At 49.6% G+C, this 18,932-nt stretch overlaps 1 protein-coding gene across 1 annotated transcript in view; it reads right to left on the bottom strand.

The window, feature by feature from the left end:
* Positions 1-18,932, bottom strand: part of Antxr1 (ANTXR cell adhesion molecule 1) — a 169,569-nt gene that overhangs the window by 18,715 nt on the left and 131,922 nt on the right. Inside the window, 3 exon segments of the mRNA XM_059257085.1 lie at positions 7,829-7,996; positions 8,440-8,535; positions 16,646-16,687. Of these exon segments, the coding sequence (XP_059113068.1) occupies positions 7,829-7,996; positions 8,440-8,535; positions 16,646-16,687 (306 nt within the window).

Raw genomic sequence — 18,932 nt, 5'->3', positions numbered from 1 at the left:
TGGGATTGATTTTAGGTGTTAGGACTAGAAATTTAGAGAAATATAATAGGAAATGTTAGGGCGAAGAGCACGTGATGAGGAGAGTGTTATTTTGTGATGGCTGTGTTTTGGTTGTGTGCATACATATCTTTTTTTGTGTGTTTGTGTGCAGACATATCTTAGACCTCCATGTGAAGGTTACATCATACAGGGCTGTTGGGTACAGTTGATTGCATGGGTGTGTGTAGTGTCCTGGGGGATGATGATAGGAAGGCAGGGGACATCTGCAGAGCTCAGCTTTAGTAAACGCTTCATGCTGACAGCACTGATCATCCCGGAGAACTCCAGGTTTTGACGTCACTTCCTGGTGGGTTAGACACACACCTGAAAAACTAAACTCTTGAACACTGGCCAGCTGTTGCTTAAGCCCCTGCGGGTTCAATGTGAGCTCGCCGAGTGTTGAATTCCTCATCTCCTATTGCAAAGAATCTACAAGTCTTTGAAAATATTCTGAATGGGTTTAGTGTCACTGCTGGACAGACTGGTGTTATGTTCACAACAGTTTTCTGCACAAGGCAATGCTAAGTGTCAGCCAAATGTTTCCTTGAAGGTTCTCAGGGACAAGTCCTTACAGCTCAGGGTATTAGGTGGGTGAATGCCTTTGTTTTCTAGGAGGGAGGGGCTCCTAGAATTTGGCTCATGAGTCAGCCCACCCATAGCCCACCCATATCCCCTATCTGCTCGTCACTCAAGCCCTGGACAAATGAGAACCCATGGCGTGAGGCTTAAAGAAGAAAATCTGGCTAATGAAGAAAGGAATTACTTAGCTCAGCAGACACGGAAAGCTGCACACACAGCTTAGCTATGCAGTCCCAGGAGAAAGTGAATTATGCTCCTTGGTGGAGCAGGTGGCCACACAGAGCCTAAGCATAGAGTACCCGAGTACCCCGGGAAGCTGCAGCTGGGCCTTCTCTTCTCTAGCCTGCAACACAGAGCTGTCCCAACTTCCTGGGGCGCGCTCTTCTTAAAGTGTGTGGGGGAGGGCAGTTAGCAATACTGTCTCCTCTATAAATTAAATTATAAATTAAACACTGAAGTCTTTCCCTCATCTCAGGAAAAGTATTCACAACATGCTATCTGTAATCAAGGTAAAGTCATTAAAAGGACAACTGGGGAAGTAGAACAAAGACGGAAGAGTGTAAGGCGGAGCGGATCCAGTACGCGGACATGCGTAAGCACATACACATCTTCCACTGTGTTCTCCCACCACCCCTTCTCAAGTGGGAATGACATTCCTCTTCATCACACCCCAGCTGTGCTCTGGCTCCAGTCACCTCCTCAGGACGGCTCTTCCTGGGGCCGTCTAGGACATCATGATGGTCAACCCTCCATATTCTGGAGGTCCACTGGGCTGTCCTCCCAGGAGTCTTCTTCCCCTTGGCCTTGCCTCCGGTAGGGTTGGCCTGTCTCCTCCCCGTCCCTGCTTTGTCCCTTCAGCTTCCTTGCTCCTTCCCTCTGCCTGTGCTTGCCTTGGGCACGGCGCTCCCATGGGCCCCATCTGTGCTAGCGCCTGGTCTGACTCTCCCATCTAGTCTACGCTTCATGCATTCTGTCTTCATCTTGGGCCTCTCTTGAGGTCCAGATCTGGGAACAGTGTGACCTGTTTAGGTCCAGATCAAGACATGGAATGACCTGCCAAACTTTAATTAATATGGAGATGTGCAGATGTACAACAGGAGACAAAAGCAGGCGGGGTGAATCCAATGAGCTTCCTTTCACCCCCATGTACCCCTCTTCACACCCTGTCTTGGTTCATGGAGGTGTAAGCTATACAGTGTATGGTTGCCCTCTCTCCACATTGCTTCATGTCCAGCACCAGCCATGTTTTGGGAGTGGCCTCATGCCCCAGCTCACCTGTCTCCTCTTCCCATCCCACTATTTCCACCGCCCCTGAGGGAGCCAGAGCCCTTGTCACATGCCACTTAGTCAGTGAAACATTCCCTGCCTGGCCTTTTACCTCAGGCTCCTGTCCTCATTCTCTGTGTGCGCTGATGGAATATTTCCGTACTAGTCAAATGGATGCATAACAGTTATAAAATAAAATAAAATAAAATAAATCTCAGACCATCTTACCAGCAGTGTTCACTTGAGCAAATCACCTAGTCTCTTGGTACCTAGTTTTTATGTTTGTAAGTGGTGTGTGTGTGCGTGTGTGTGTGTGTGTGTGTGTGTGTGTGTGTGTGTGCACCTGAGTGTGTGCGTACACATGAGTGTGTGTTTCTACTTCTGAGAGCTGTGCTTGGAACTCAGCCTGACCTGTGTCATGTGTATGGAGAACAATATGGGTCTAGCCCATATGTGTTGATGGTTTCTTCTAACAGAACCCTTAGCTCTGATAGGTTGACCTTCTGAACTCTAGTTGTCACCTGCTGTATACTCCCATGGTCTTTTGCTACCAGCAGCTCTCAGTACATGTGCTTCACTCGGGTGAGCTGCTCTCTCTGGCTTAGACCACCTCACTCCACTGTCTCTTCAGGGTTCGGAACACTGACTGCCCCACAAGTGAACCCAAAGCCCTCCATTTGTGGCGCAGGAAGGAAGGCAGATAACCGCACAGCCTCCAACTCTTTCTGTGCCTACAGCAGGTGGCTTCCAAGGCAAGAGTCGAAGGAAGTGTTGGGAAGAGAGCTGGCCGGTCACAACTGGCCAAGAACAAAAATGAGCTCTAGGGGCCAATGAAATAACTCAGCAGGTAATGGTGCTTGCCAGGCTAGCTGGTCACGAGTTTGATTCCCAGAACCCACGTAAAGGTGGAAGGAGAGAGCAGACTGACTCCACAAAGTTGTCCTGACCTCCACATGTGAGCTGTGGCACAAGCTCCTCTCCCATCATGCACTCTCTCTCACACAACAATAAATTTTTAAAATTAAGTTAAAAAAAAAAAAAGCTTTAAGGTCAGCCAAGTTTCTGACAAAGGTTCTCGGAGCCCAGATTTTCTGATCACGGCAGAAACGGCCACTTGAAAGTCATAGTGTCAGGCTTATTCATGACTCCCTTCTGAAGCCACAAGTGTCCCAGAGGACCAGAGGATCCCTTCCCTAAGGCCCAAGGTGGGTGGGGTGGGCACTTTCTCTGTCACATTTGGGTGTCCATCAGGCTCAGCTTGTACACACCGTATACTTCAGACTCTGGTCTTCGTTCCCTGGGCAGAATGGCAGCTGCTTCTGTGAAACTATTACGAAGACTCCACCCCAAACCTCAGAGCCCCAGCCAGGGTTTAGCTGACATTTAAAATAGCTTCTTCCATAGGAAGCTGACACAGCTTGACTATAAAATGGGAAATTTACCAGTACCAGGCTCCACAACCACACCTCACTCTGCCTCAGAGGATAACTTAAACGCGTGGAGCGAGGTGAAGGCCTATGCAGCTTGGCCTGGACGATGGTGAGACCCAGCGGACCACCATCTAAGCACCCTGGTGCATTACTGTTTTCTTTTTCAGTTTGTTGTCCTTTAGGGCTGTCTTAGCTAGCGGATTCGGCTAAGATGGAAACTTGAACAATAGCTCCGTTTATAGCGCTGCTCTGAATAGAAAGCTAAATTTCTATACTTTGAAATACACAATAGTTTACTCCACAACCCTGTCACTCACAGTCTGCCTGTCCTGTGGGGAGCAGCCCGTCTGTCTTTCAAGGCAGGCTCTGGCTTGGCCCTTATCTGTCATTTCTCTCACTTCCTGACATGTGGAGAAGCTACTGGAAAAAAGAGATGGATAGTTCCTCTGAAGTCTGCAGTCAGTCCTCGTTCTCATCCAGCTGGTGGCCATGTATCTGGGCATGACTTAACTTGTCTGAAATGACCAGCTCTGTTTAATGAGAAGCACGGGGTGCTGTAAACCAAGGAAGCAGAAACCAAGCAAAGGAAAATGCAGCTAAATACCAGGGGAAATTGCCCCATCCTGAGCCTGGAAGCAGGATGGGGAGAGTGTGGTTGGTGTGGTCAGTGTCTTAATATAGCACAGGGTACGATGCGGGGACAAGAGGAGGAGCCCACTGTAACCCTTTCCCTCAGCTCCTGGGGGGCTGCTTAGCAAGCAGGCCACCTGCTTCTCAACGCAGGAATGAAGGAAGGAGGTGGGTCCGTTGTGACCCATTTTACCCAGCAGATTCCAGCCACTTTTGCTGGAGAGCTAGACGTGGTCCCAGGATCTGACAAGAGTTTTGTGCTGGGCGCAGGGTTCTCCCTGCTCACGGTGGGAATGGAAGGTGGGAGTCGCCTGTCCTCACTGTCTGCACATCTTCGCATGCTGCCTCTGCCCCAGCTAGCTTCTTTCGCCTCATGGACTTGCGAGAGGGAGCTGAGGGTGAGTGGGGGTGCTTGTTTCTTCTGCCCTGTCCACTTCCCTGTCTCCCTGTGGTAACTGTATTCTTATAGGGCACAGGTCTACACACACCTTCTAGAAGGGGCCAAAGAACAAAGGCTAGGGGCTTCAGGAAGGGGAAACTGAGGAGGGTGTGTAAGGACTTATATAATCAGTTAAAGCCGTCAGAGCCGCAGTCTCTGGGAGGTCATATGTGTGCACCAGACACAGCAGGGCTACAACTCATATGCGCTGGCCGCACCGTGACAGCACACAGAGGACCTGCACAAGTTCAAGCCGGACGAAACTCCAGCATGGAGGACGGGAAGTGGGCACAAAGTCCCATCCCTAGCCAAGACACTATTTGCAGTTGATAGCCACTGGGAAAGAGAAAATCAGAAAATTTCTCCAGCGGAATGCCACTGGGTCTATCAGCCACACTCCAGGGCAGGCCCCGTGTCCAGGAGTTGGCCAACATAAAACACACTGCATGCTTTTGGTGTGCCTTTTTTTTTTGCTTATTGTTTGTTTTTAATTGAGAGAGAGAGAGAGAGAGAGAGAGAGAGAGAGAGAGAGAGAGAGAGAGAGAATGAAGTTGGGTGGAGGGAAGGGAAAAATTATGATTAAAATAGATCTTATAACACTTTTTAAAATAAAACAAATGTTGAAGTCATCTTTTGCTCGTGGGCCGTGAGAAAACAGGTGGTGGGGTAGATGAAGGCTGCTGATCTCTGGCCCTCAGCCACAGCTGCCGATGGCTGTACTCTCCTCACTGGGCCCCCCAGGCCTAGGGGTGTAATGATTCCTCTTGCTCCTGGTAGCCTCACTGTGGGGCCTCTGAGCCTAGTTCACCTTCTCTCAGGCCTGCCATTTGTAGTGTGCCTTCTGTGTCAGCTCAGAACTACGACAAACACCACGAGAGGGTACCGCACGGGACTTTCTAGTTGAGGAGGGCCTGTTGGTGCCCACAGGCATCTTCACTAGAAAAGGCTCAGCACCAAGTGTGCGTGTTAAACACATGAGGTCTGGACCGCTGGTAGAAAACCTGCTCATCCTCTGGACTTCTCAGGTCCTTCCTGTACTTCTGCCCTCCTTCACAAATCTTTCATTAAATGTCCTCTTTCTGGACAGAGCATGCCGATGGAACTGTGCAGTCGAATGGTATGCTAGGGAGTGGTTTCTTGGCCATGTCCCATGCTTCAGCTGGTGGGAGCTGGGGGAGTGCCTGTTCTGTGTCAGGTTCCACACTGTTTACTGGGGCTTCAAAGCAGAACTGGTGCCCGCAGGGGGTGAGATTCACTGAGAAGGCTCATAAAACCTGAGATAATCTCCTTAATTGCGACCCACCCACCTCCTACCTAGCAGAGAGCATGTGTGACTGCTGGCATTAGCTGTTTCGCCAGGTAGGAGGAGCCTGTAAGCTTGCTCGTGACCAGAGTCGTGCCCAGGCTTCCTCCATCTGTCCTGTGAGGTGTCTCCAAGACTTGCATTCCAAGTCACTTAACATCAATGTGGTGGGTGTTAAAATGGCCCTGATGTGAAATGGAGCCTGGGTTTCCTTGCTGAGGCTCCTGACATATCACAGAGAAATGGCCAAGCTCTTTGCTCATGGCAATAACCCGGGCGCCCAGTTCCTGTCCTCTGAGATCCAGCCCTGCCTCAGGCAATGCTGTCCCTGACCTCTGGTGACAACTTGTCTACTGAGCTTATTAAAACCCAGATTCTGGGCTCTTCGTTGGAGTTTCTGATGCAGCCTGTCTTAGATGGGACCCCTCAATGTGTTTTCTAACAAGTTCATGGGTTGACGGTTTGGGGACCACACTGTGAGAATGTGTGGTTTATTATAATGACCAAGGAAGGTCAGGAGCCAGGATCCTAGCGTGGTGACACACACCTGTGATCCTTCTGTCTTGAGTTCCAGGGCATCCTGTGTAACTTAGGAAGACTTTTTCTCAAAGAGGAAGGGGCAGGGGGAACACCAGCCAGCCAGAAGTCCTTGGGACAACAGAAGAGTGTTGGATTGGAAGTTTGGGTGTGGAATCTTAAGACCTGGCAGGCGGAGTAGTTTTGAGCTGGCAGCTGAAATAGGCAAGGCTTGAGGGCATCTTGGTGTGAGACTGGACCTCCAAGCCCGGGATCCTCATTCTGGCTTCCTCTCCCCACCATTACCTAGGTCAAACAGGGCCGAGAAGCCCCTCCACTCAGTACCTGTGCCCAGCACAGTAGGGACTTGACAGGACTCACTGAGCAGATGCGGACTGCAGGAGGGTGCTGGCAACATTTTCAGATTTCTAAATGTATTTGTCCACATCCTGATTCATTTAGCAAAACTCAGTCTGAGGCCACCGGTTAAGAAAGGAACAACATGCCCTTCTAACCTCGAAGATTCCAGAAACGAAAATTCAGCTATAACCAAGGATGCGGTGTTAGTCACAAGGTGGATTCCTGAAAATGGCAGGACAGAAAATCCCCTTTCTTCTCATCTCTGAGGATCCTCTCGGCTCCTTCCTGTCTGCACATGTCTGCACGCCACGGCACGTTCCTCACTGAGAAGAAATAGCAGCAACAGCCACTCCTCCTCTAGGCAGCCGGGCTTCAACAGCTCAGAGTTCAACCCTTTGCCTCGGGGAGTTATCCTAAAAACAGAATCTGAAGGCTTTAAACAAGCCCGAACGGAACCTGCATCCAAGTTCCCGGGAGCCTGAGCTCACTCTGCTGAGAAACAGCGGCTTCCAGTCCAGTCACATTCTACCCAGAGGCGTGCACATGTGCGTGTGGAGGCCAGAGGCTGACATGTGTGTCCATTTCAGTCACCCTCTGCTTTACTTTTTGAGATGCAGTCTCTGAACCCGGAGTGCACTGATTTGGCTAGACTCCCTGTCCACTGAGCCCCAGGGATCTTTGTTTACTGTTCACACAGCAATCACCTTACAGACTCAACCGTCTCCCCAACCCTGGCATTTCTTTTGATTTGTGTAAGGGCTGTTCTAAAGCTAAGAAATACTCAGAGAAGGGCAAAAAAATTGTCCGTGCAGCTCCCAGAAAAGGGGCAAGGCTGTGGGCATGTGTGTGGGTGGGAAAAGGGACTAACTGGTTCTCACACGTTCACCAGAGGCTCAGGAGTGGGTCCAGGAGAAACCTTGGGTTGCAAACCTTGGAGAAAAGGCTTTGTGGGAGTTGGGGTGGATTTTGTCCAGAGTCATCAGCTCTAAGTTCCTAGGGTTCTGATGGCTGTCATAGTGCAGGTGTGCAGGGGGCAAGGACACAGAGCAGAGTGCTGACCCCACCCACAGATTTAAAGCCATGTGTACCCATGGTGACAAAAGGCCCTTGGAAGCATTCCTCACCTCCCAGGACTTAACGTCTCAAGAAGCCAGAGTCAGGGCCTGGAGCTGATGGTAGAAGGCGGGGAGAGAGATAATAGAGAAGAAAAGACCGGCTCACAGCTGGGAAGAAGGAATACTGAAGGGACTCTGGGCAGAGACATACCTTGATGGGCGAGTACCACTTCCGGGGAGAAGAAGGCCGGCGCATGTTGTTGTTGAGATTTCGGGGCTCCGGGAACTCATACTCTTGCTCTGGCATCTTGACTCTCGCATTCTTGGCCTTTTCCAACTTAGCACCTTCTTCTGTGGAGCCCTTTTCTCCCCAACGAACCTAAAGGAAATGAAATCCCACAAAACAAAGTCACAGGATTGCACAGTTTGCCCCTCGAGAACCAGAGGGACGGGATGATGTGCACGCCACCAGGTCCTCTATTCCTTTAGAATCACGAGCCAGAGAAGTAGGGTGTGTGGAAAAAGGGGAAGTGGAGAGCATGAGGGTTGGCAAAAGTGGGGAGCCATGAGCTGGAAGAAGTGGGGGTTTAGTCCAATGCACACAGAAACCACTGTGGGGGGAGGGTTGGCAAACGAGTGACCTCTGCTGACTCATGACAGGCAAGATGCAGGCATGCAGTTAAAAGGCTGTACCATTCCACCTCCCCATCTTTGTGTCTCATAAGTCATCTCTCCCCAACCCCAAGGATGGACTACCAGATTTGCTCTGGGTTTCTATCACCGGGCGGTTGGCACACAGTTGTGTGACGGCTGAGCTCTTACCTCCATCCTTTTAATGCCTCCAACGCCTCGTCCACCGTAGTAAGAGGCATCTACCGTGGGCCATTTCTTCTTTGGCAGACCGTCATCGTCTTCCTCCTGCCGAGAGATTGTGGTACATAAAGACAAAGTCCCCTAAGGTTGTGTGTGTCTACTATGGTGAGGTGGACAGGAGCAAGCTGGTACAGTCAAGCCACACAGTTTCAGAGCACAATTAAGTCCCCATGCTCACTGACACTGGAGGTCATGCAGCCTCTCGAAGTACACTGTTGTGATCCATGAACTGGGTGTTAAACAGTCTGTGGACAGCCACAGGAGCAGGGTGCTGTTTGAATGTGCCACGGAACTTCATGCGGTGGGAGGGTAATCCCTAATGTAACTGTTAGGAGATGATGCCTGACAAGAACTGAGCAGGTCTGAGGGCTGTGTCTTGTCGTAAGTGAGCAGCAATGGCAGAGCCATGGCTTGGTTGCTCTCTTTAGCTAAACTTTCTTGCCCTTCTACTTCTGCTCTGGGTGATGCATAAGAAGGTCTCATTAGATGCAGGCCCCTTGCCCCTGGACTTCCCGGAACTGTAAGAAATTAGTTTCTTTTCTTGATAAATCATCCAGCCTTGGGCACTGTGTTACAGAAAGTCAGCATTAGGAGGAGATGGTTTTATGAGTGTCATCATTTGTTAATTACAGAAGTGTAAACATTGGACATCTTCTACCCCAGCTGTCCCGTGAGACACAAGTGGCTGTCACATCCAGAGCAGTGGAGGTGAAGTTCTGATTTGGTGTCGTGATACCCTGTCCAGTGGATGCCCCACCCCTGAGTGGATGCCCCACCCCTGAGTGGATGCCCCACCCCTTAGTGAAAGAACTTGCTTCACATCTGTGTTTGTTTTTTTCTCCCCAGATTTGGAGACACTATGAATGCTTATGTATAGAAAACACAAAATCCATCTTTATCCTCTTCTTGATTCCTGGCACACTCTAGGCACCCCTTTTTCGACTTCTCCACTCTCATGTGGGGGACCCTGGGAAAGGAGGGCGGGTCATCCAGAGACAGGCGCACTCTTCCCGCCCCCCCCCCACATGTAGATTCACAACAGGAAATACTTAGACATATGCTCAGCTCCACCAAGATTCTCTTTAGTCCCTGACCTGAGCTTCCCCTCCAAACTCAAACAACAGCCACGAAAGTCAACACGGAGCCCAAGGTCTGCGCAAAGGGAGAGTCAGCGTTTCCCTGCAGTTAGCACAGCTCTGTTTATGCACCAGAGCCTGCAGAGTTGTGCAATCCAGGGAGCCGGAGAACCTTTGATGTGTCTTTTCACTTGGCTAAACGTTAATGGAGTAAACTCCCGGGGCTCAGCGCATCCCCTCTACCCTCTGACAGCCGGCAGTATTGGAGGGTGCAGAGGGTGCAGTTCTACATCTAGTTAAAGATTAAAGGCTTCTGGAAAGTGTCTTCCCCCAGTCACCTTCAGGGATATATCCAGGAGAAGGAACCATTAGCACAGATTTTCTTGGTGACCTCTATAGTTCCTGGAGGTAAGGATTGGCTGAGCCAAACTGTTTTACAGCATCAAGTAACAGGAGCCAGGGCCTTGTGGGAAATCAGCAGGGGGTGGTCAGAAAAGAATGGCCTGAGCCACCATAATCTGTGAGGGTACCCACAGGAGATGGCAGGGAGAATGGATGTCAAGTTGGGAGAGGAGAGCCAGCTGCACCCACAGCCGCACAGCGCTGCCCTCCAGTCCCTTACACGGGCGGAACCTTCAAGGAGGAAGCCTTGCCGGGGAGAGGGGTGGGAGTGGAGACACAGAGGTACCCAGCAAATCCAGGGGACAAATGACACGTAAACAGTGAGAGCTGTCAGCCTTGTGAGGAGGGGACAGCTGGGGCTGGAGTCTGGTCTCTCCTCGGGGGAAGTCATGTTTGAATCTTAGAGGATGTGGTGGCCCCAGACGTCACTAGACTGACATCTGGGCAACATCATGGTAGCACATCCCTCAGATGGCAGAGGCCCATTCTGACGTGTTTGTCTCTAGGAAGACCAAGCTGAGCTTTCTCAGGAAACCTGAGACCCTGTGCTGTTTTAATTCTCCCTGCTGTGCCAGGCTTTGGTACAATCCCACAATGCAATGTGCAGGGGTCTGTGTGCCGCCCCCATGTCTCCTACCCATTCTTCCAGACATTTCATAAATTACCTAACCTGTGTAGAATCCCGGTTCCCCAGGGAATTCAAAGCTCCTTATGCTAACCTCTATTGACTCAACAAATATTTAATTATTAGTTATTAAGCAAAACTGTGGGTAGGAGGGTTGAGGTTTCAGATTTTGGGGCTCCCTATGTCCTGAACATATGCAGGGCACCACTACCGGTTCAGGATGAAGGATGCCCCTGGGGCTGGGCATCGGCTGGTCCTCAAAGCTCTGTGCTGTTCTTGCTTTTCTGACATCCACACACTGGAAGAGCCAGATGAACAGTGTGGACCAAGGGGAACTTCGTGCCCTAGCTCACTGTGAGGACCCCTGGGAAACCATGGTGGAAGCGGAGTCCAGCCCATGCTTTCCAACTAACTTTAAGTATCGTGGAACCCTAACACATCTTGAACCCATATGATAAACCCTGTGTGACCCCGAACAAGAACCACTTGAACGTCCTTTCCTTCATTCCCTCCAGCAACCGTAGCGGAGACCCCATGCCAGCACGGCATTAGAGGCAGACAGAGAGTAGACAGCTGTTGGTATTTATAGAGGAGGAACCTTTGTGAATCTGACAAGAAGGAAGCCCAACGCAGCAGAAATGCCCAGGCTGGAGGGCTGAGGAAGGCAGACCAGACTGCCATGACTCCTGTGGCCTTTGGGGTAAGCAACGAAGACCCTCTCATCTGTTTGGGAGGTGAATTCATAGGCCCAAACAGTTCAGCAAGACTTCCGTTTGTAAATACAAAAGAAAAAAAACAACAAACAAAAGAATTAAAACTTTTGCTTTTCTGAGTTGCATTTAGCATGCCATGGCAAGATCACCTCTGTCTACACTGATGAAGGTCAGTCAACACGATTCTCTGTGTTCTTCAGTAATCAATAGTGTGTTTATTTTCTCAGGAGTTCCTTTTTAAAACGGTATTGAAATGTAGAGTACTGCACTCCGGTCCGTGCTGGAACTTCCGTCTGGGGTGCACATGTGTGTGAACACGGGCATGAGGCCACTAGTAAGAAGTTTCCTGGTGGGAGGTTGGCCCTGACTCTGCATGTGGTGAGGTGCAGCTGGAGATGCTGCCTGCTGCAGTGGGCATCTGACTTGCCCAGTCTCCCGACAAGTTCCACCACTTTTCACGGCTTGGTTTTCCTAGCTAACAAGTTCTCGCACGGTAGTAAACCTGGAAACACACTCACCATCGAAAGCCGCGTGCTGCTCACAGAGCTTGCCCACTACTGATGCCTTTGCCAGGCTACTCTGCCTTGGGATAAGAACCACCAGCCCATAGACAGCTCCGTTCTCAGTCCTCTCTGGCTCTTGCTTCCCACACACATCCTAATGAGACAGTAGGTTCTAAGGTTTCAGGGTGGGATGTGATATTGTGGAAGTAGGAAAGAAGGGAGGCCAGTGGACATGGGGCTGGAGACAGCAAAGGAGAACAGATAAACAAGGGGACCCAGGACAGGGCAGAGCTAGGTGGCCATCTTCACGTCTGTCTTAAAAGAGCCTGTTGTGCTGATTTCCCATGGGAGGCCTTACCTTGTCAGAGGAGGGAAGGGGGGATGAGTTGTGGGTGGGGGGAAGGCTGGGGGGCGGGAGGAGGGAAGAGAGGGGGATCTATGGATGGTATGTAAAATTAATAAAAAAATTCTTAATTTAAAAAAAAGAGGGGGGGCTGTTGTGGGCCTTGTTGAAGCCTCCTGGGTCTGGGTGGGGTGACCCAGCCACTCAGGAACAGGAGCTCCCTAAGGACTGAAGGATCCAGTGTTACCAAGAGGTCACCAACAAACTCCTCAGGATTGGTCAAGAAAGGACTGCACTATGCATCCCTCTCAGCTTCAAGCTCAGACCTTCATCCTGTCTTGGGTGAACTACTGCTAATAATTTGATTTGGTAAGTGCTCAAAGGCCCATGTGTTAAAGCTGTGGTTTTCAGTCCACGGCATGGCTACGTGGAGGCAAATCTTTAAGACGTGAAGCCCACTGGGAGGAAGTTAGGTCACTTAGGGTGTATCCATGGAGGAATATTGTGGCCCTGATCCTTCCCTATCACTCTGCTTCCTGGCCACCTCCCTTGCCATGAGCTCCCAGTGTGGTGTGCCGTTAGCTCCACAGCGAAGAGTCATGGAACCACGGACCGAAACCTCGGACGCTAAACACACTTTTCTTTTTAGATTACTTGTCTCGGGTGTTTAGTTACAGGAATGGAAATTTGGTTGACATAGCTATCTTTCCCTTATTATACCTCAGTTTTTCACTTATAAAATGGGGTTATAACAGTGCAGCTTTATTCTCAGGCTATTGAATGACTAAATGAAACAGTACAGAAAAGGTTATTTCTGTGTACAGTTGCCTGGATAGTCCTAAAACCCTAGCAAATGTTCTCTCTACACAACTACTCTTCTTACACATTTTAATGGGCTCAGATACACTATCTACTCGGAGCCTCTTTCTTTTTTTCTTGACTGGGGCCAACCTTAGGCTGCCCATCACAGTACACCACAGTGCTTACTATGGAGTTGCTGAATGAGTAAACATGTAAAAAGAAATTATTATTATTGTGTGTGTGTGAGCAGTGAGCACACATGTGATGTGTGTGTGGGGGGTGTCCAGCTGGTATACGAAGGTCAGAAGCCAATTTTGTGGAGTCACTTCTCTCCCTCAACCTTTACATGGGTTCCTGGGGTCAAACTCAGGTCACCAGGCTTGCAGGGCAAATGTCTTTACCTGCTTAGCCACCTTCCTGATCCAGAGTTGTTTTTTTTTTTATAAGCTTCTTAATTAACTAATTAATTCATTAACTTATTTGTTTTATGTGTATAAGTGTTTGTTTGCATGCATATGCACCACATGTATGCCTGATACAGAAGCCAGAAGAGGGTGTTGGATCTCCTGGAACTAGAGTTATAGGTGATTGTGAGCCACCATGTGGGTGCTGGGAATCAAACCCGGGTCCTCTGCAAGAGCAGCCTGTGCTCTTAACCAATAAACCATCTCTCCAGCCCCTGACACAGAGTTTTAAGTATCTAGAAAATATGGTGGCTGTTCCCAGGTAGTTTTCCTCTATCCTGTTTGACTTTTACAATGTCCTCAAATCAGAGCCAAATGTTTTAATTAGTTGCATACTAAAAAGTGCAGCATTTAACCTTTCATTAGTCAAAGTGTTTGGGTAGCTCCTTGGCTTACTTCTAATAGGGCATTTGATTGATGAAGCCAGATGTTTCCCATAAAACAGGGCGAGGAGCTCCAGGCTTCAGGAGGGACTGCTTGGTCTTCCATTGGCAAATGAAATGGACTTCTACCCTGGGGTCTAGTCAAGGCAGCATTGAGTAGGAAAACTTCATGTGCTCGGTGATGAGCAAGAGATTCATAAACTATGAGTCTGCCTTTTTTCCTGACTAGGGCAGATCTTGGGAGGAATGTCTGAATTTCCAGAATATTAACATGCTTCTATATCTGCATGTATCTAAGATGCGATTTCTTCCAGCTAAGCCACATCCAACTATGACAGCCTTAGGATGAAATGGTTATAGACCTGATGAAGGTCCATTAGTATTTAGCTTGTCCATATATACAGCAGACAAGGGGTTGCCTCCCCTGCCCTGCTTCCCCACCTCACCCTCTCTTTCTCTCCTCTCTCCTTCTTTCTCCCCTGCCCAGGCTCACCTCAAGCTCGAGGTCCTCCTGCTTCAGTCCCCCAGTGCTGGGATCGCTAGCATGCTCCATTACTCGCAGCTTGTGTTAAGATTAACTAGAAAGTTCCCCACCTTTGAGTATCTAATGGTCTTGAGCTTTGATGCAGAGGGAGGATTTAATGGAATATCCAGAGGCCACCAAGAAGGAGACAGGAAGCATCTACTTGAGGGCATCCAAGGAGAACGTTCAGGGCACTCTCTGAAGACAGGGCACACAAGCTGTGCTTGAGGCCTCGGTGGGATCTTCACATGGGGCTGGACTGGAGAAGCAGTCTAGACTCCAACTGCGATTTTTCAGAGCATTGGATAAAATACTTAACATGGTCTGAGTTACGTTATTTCTTTCTGTGGGATTTCTCTCTTTCTTTTCTTCCTGCTAGAGCACATTAGGAAGGGGGCTAGGGCCCCAAGGAGCCCCAGGGCCAATACACATGCTGAAGTAATCTTCATGGCAGAAGGAAGTTGCCTTAAGCCTCCCACAAGCCTTTAGGTCCTAAGTGTCCATGGTCATCATTGTGTTTCAGGAATTATGTTTGTCTTTTTCAGTCCAAGTACGGTCTCCACAAAAAATATGAATGAAGCTGAAAAACTCAGTTTCTTCCTTTCCCTTGCTTTTATCTATTCTTTCTTGTTTGGGCTCCAGCCTTGCATCCAACTCGTGTCTGTGCATCCACAGTGTCTGTGGACCCTTGTACTGAGTGCTACATGTAGAGTACATCAGACCCCGCAGTACCCCCGTACCCAAATCTCCAGCATTTCACCTTCTAAAGGCCAATCCAGAGCAAGCACCAGAAAGAGCCACTCGGAACAACACTGAAGGAGGGAACATTCTCACCCCAGAGTGGACAGAGTGGCCCACCAGGGAGCTTCACTCTCTTTGTTCTGGGATTCCCAGACACAGATGCACACGACACAGGCAGAGCCAGACAGAACTGTGGGACTAAGCTGTGGTTCCTGCTCTTGGAGGGTTAAGAACAGACTTGACATGGAGAGAGGAGGGTTCTCTTCTCCCTCCTCTCTGCACAGCGATACAATTTCCTCCCTTGATTTCTGGGCAGAGACTTAACATTCCTGCAAGATGTGCTTTAATTGATGGCAGCTATTAACTCTCTTGGCGTTCACACAGCATTCAGCACACAAAAGACACATGGAATGTTAAACTTAGTCATCTTTCTTTCTGTGCAGGGAGGCTGAGCTGGGACAGGGAGGCTGAGCTGGGACAGGGACAGCTAAGAGGTGGTGTCTGAGGTGCATAACAAAACCAAACCAAACCAAACCAAACCCTCTAGGGACCCAGTTAAGAACTTGAAACCTCATCTTGGTACCTCTTGGTCCCACTAAGTTTTCAGATCTAGGGCTTCTATACTGGTAGTATTACTCCTGAGGATCAGGGCTGCCCCAGGTTGGGAAGCCACTTGCCATGAACTCTGCCCACCAGCAGCTGTTGACACCTCTGCTAGTTTAATAGAGCCCCCCTCCCACCCCCCTGCACCACAGCGGCTTTCTGGCCCATTGCATGGAAGAGTCTGGGAGTTTGTCTGTAGACCGTGAGGCTTTGAGAGCGAGGCCAGGATATTAGTGTATCCTGCTCCAGCCTGGATTCATGACCACCTGGCAGGTTTGATGTAATACTGGTTTAAATTAAAGGAAAACAGGATACTTGGCTTCAGTCTTAGAGGCACTGATTATTTGCAGAGCGTGGCAAATTTGCTATAACCTGTACATGTGAAGTGTATATCTGCAGTGAGACCAGAATCCTAATATGTTTCAGAGGAAAAATTAGACTCTTAAAACTCCAAATTATTCATTATAGTGATGAAAACATCTATACTGAGTGTGGTGAGACATGTCTCTGATCCCAGCACTGGGGAGGTTGAGGCAGGCACAACATGAGTTCAAGCCCAACCTGTGCTACATGAGACCCTGTCTCAAAATAAAAAGGGGGTGGGGTGGGGCTAGGGCTGTAGCTCAGATGGAGAGCTTGGTAGCATGTGTGACAGACATCCTGGATGCAAGCACAGAAAAAAAAAAAAAACAACAACAACCAAAACACATCCCCTCAACAGAAAATCTTCCAAAATCCTTGAAAACAAAAACAGCAGGCAAATGTACGCACTTTAAAATGTGTCTTTGTGGAAAGAAACCAGCTGGCTTCTGGCTGTCTGTGGTGCTCACTTCTTGTTCACCCTGGGTAGGAAAGGCCCAAAGGCTCCCCTTCACATGCAGTGGGGCCCAGCCCTGCTCGGCCAGGGGCTGTATACCCGGCCAACGCTGACTCACCCTGCCACCTTCCCACCCCGTGCACCCTACCGTGGCCACTCACCTCACTCTCCTCAACAGGGGGTGGAGGGACCTCCTTGATGATCTGTAAACGAAAAGGAGAACAGGTCAGTCAGTGGAGATCTCTAGCTTCCCGCTTCCTAAGATGTCTGCCACAATCACCATAAGGACAGTCCCAAGCATGGGGACTTTACTCTGTGCCATGACCCGGCTGGACAGAGTAGCCCGGTGTGCAGGAACTGGGATGAGGCTCCATCCTCATGTTGCAGTCCTGGGTAAAGAAACGTGCTCCACAGCTGTTTTGTCTCCCTGGGGCATCTCACTAGTCTCATGGCATCTGTTCACGTGATCGCTCACGACTGAAGCCACCCCCCTCCTTCTAACCATCTGTCTACACATTAACAGAGGATGGTGTACAGTTAACGGGTACTGCAGATACCAGCTAGGTTCAGACCAGGCGTGTGTGGCTGGAGGTCCTCTATCACTGGCCTCAGTGGGGCCATGTAGAGGGAGGACGTGAGTCGGGCTGAGCAGCCCCTGAAAGAAGGCAGCAGAGGAGGAGGGCCCAGGAGTCTCTCCCAGGTACAGACAATTCAGAAGCAAACCTATTTCAGTAACTATTTATAAGACTATTCTTCAACTGCTCTGTCCACTGTGTGGAGACAGACAAACAGACACAGTTCCAGTAAGTGGCTGGAAGTCGCTTCCCCAACATGGTGGTTGGCCCAATAACTACTCATAAAAGAGCACTCTGGCAAATTAACTGGACTTGAGGTACTTTCCATGGCACTTTGGCTATGAACTACTGTGATCCCTTACATTCCGTAGGAAACTGCTACCCTCACCCAAGCTTACTGTTAGAATTTTGGGACCCCACATGGAACACTTCCTTTAGGTGACTTCTGGCAAATACAAAGCTTGTCCTGTAATCCTTGCTGTCTCAGCACCAGGGCTGCAGGTGGGTGTTCAGGCATCTTTCAGTCTCCCCTAGGAGCACTGAGCAACCCTCGCCCTCTCCTAAGTGCATGTCCCCTCTAATTTAATAATAGTACCAAACGCTCACTAGGGCTCTGGTCCCACCTCTGCCTCCACCCTACCATAATCTGTAGACAGGCTACCAGCAGCAGCCAGGACACCAAGGAGACTCCAGGCATCCAAAGACAGTATTCATTAACTGAAGAGGTCGAGATGAAGGCCCCCTGGGGCTTAGAACTACTACTTCATCTGCTTTCACTTCCTGTTGCTGTGGGAAGCTGTACTTTTGCTCACCCACTCAACTCCCTTCTGAGATTCCCTCAGAGGAACCTCTTGGGAAGACTGTTACTGCCTGATGCTGACTTGCCATCATCGGATACAGCGAATTATTTTAAAACAGGAAATGGCTGGAAGCTGGAGGAAGGGATGAGGCGGTGGGGCCAACGACCTGAACGGGAGAATTTGGGGGATGGCAGGATGTTTGCAAAATTGGCAGATGCAGGGGCTAAGGGACAACATCCTCAGCTCTGAAGAGGCTCAAGGCTGCTCCTTGACTGCATGGAAGCCTAGCACAGTCGTCAGATGTAAATCCCAGACCTGCCTTGTCACGACTGCGAGGATTTGAGAAGCCCCTGGGTTTTCATCAATTAAGTAGAGCAAAAACATAAACCTTGTAGGAGTTGAGTCATCCTGAGCAATTGTGTGTGTAGTGCACAGATCAGAGCACCCGCCCCCATCTGCTTTTTCCTTTATTGTATCTTTAATAACCCCCTGCATAAGCCAGGTGATGTATGGCTGGCTCCACAACACACGTGAGAGAGGAGCCTGGTATCTGGACAGTGGCCATGGGATTCGGGGATGTCTGCGGCCTCATACAAGTTAGTACATGACAAGGCTGAGGGGATGGCTCTGTTAGTAAGCTGCTTGCTGTGTAAGCGCGAGAACGGATGAGTTCAATCTCAACTACCAACGTAAAAGCCAGATGTGGAGTTTCGTGGCTGTAATCCCAGTACTAGGGAGGCAGAGAGAGGACAATCCTTGGAGCTTGCTGGCCAGTCAACCCTGACTAATCCATGAGTTTCAGGTTTGTCTCAAAAATAAAGTGGGAAGCCATTGAGGAAGACACTCCACATGTAACTTTGGTTTACACACACACACACACACACACACACACACACACCACTCAACACATGACAATGGCTGGGACACACAGCACAGGTAGCCTACCACTCAGAATGACTCTGATTTAGTTCACTCCACACTTACCGAATATCTACTCCACAGCCCACAGTGGGCCGGGTCTACACGGAGCCCCAAAGACAATGCCATCATACACGATTTACCAATATTAGTTA

The sequence above is a fragment of the Peromyscus eremicus genome, chromosome 3 (assembly GCF_949786415.1).
Source record: "Peromyscus eremicus chromosome 3, PerEre_H2_v1, whole genome shotgun sequence".
NCBI lineage: Eukaryota > Metazoa > Chordata > Mammalia > Rodentia > Cricetidae > Peromyscus > Peromyscus eremicus.
Note: the sequence above shows the minus strand (reverse complement) of the source record. Positions and strands in the feature narration are given on the sequence as shown.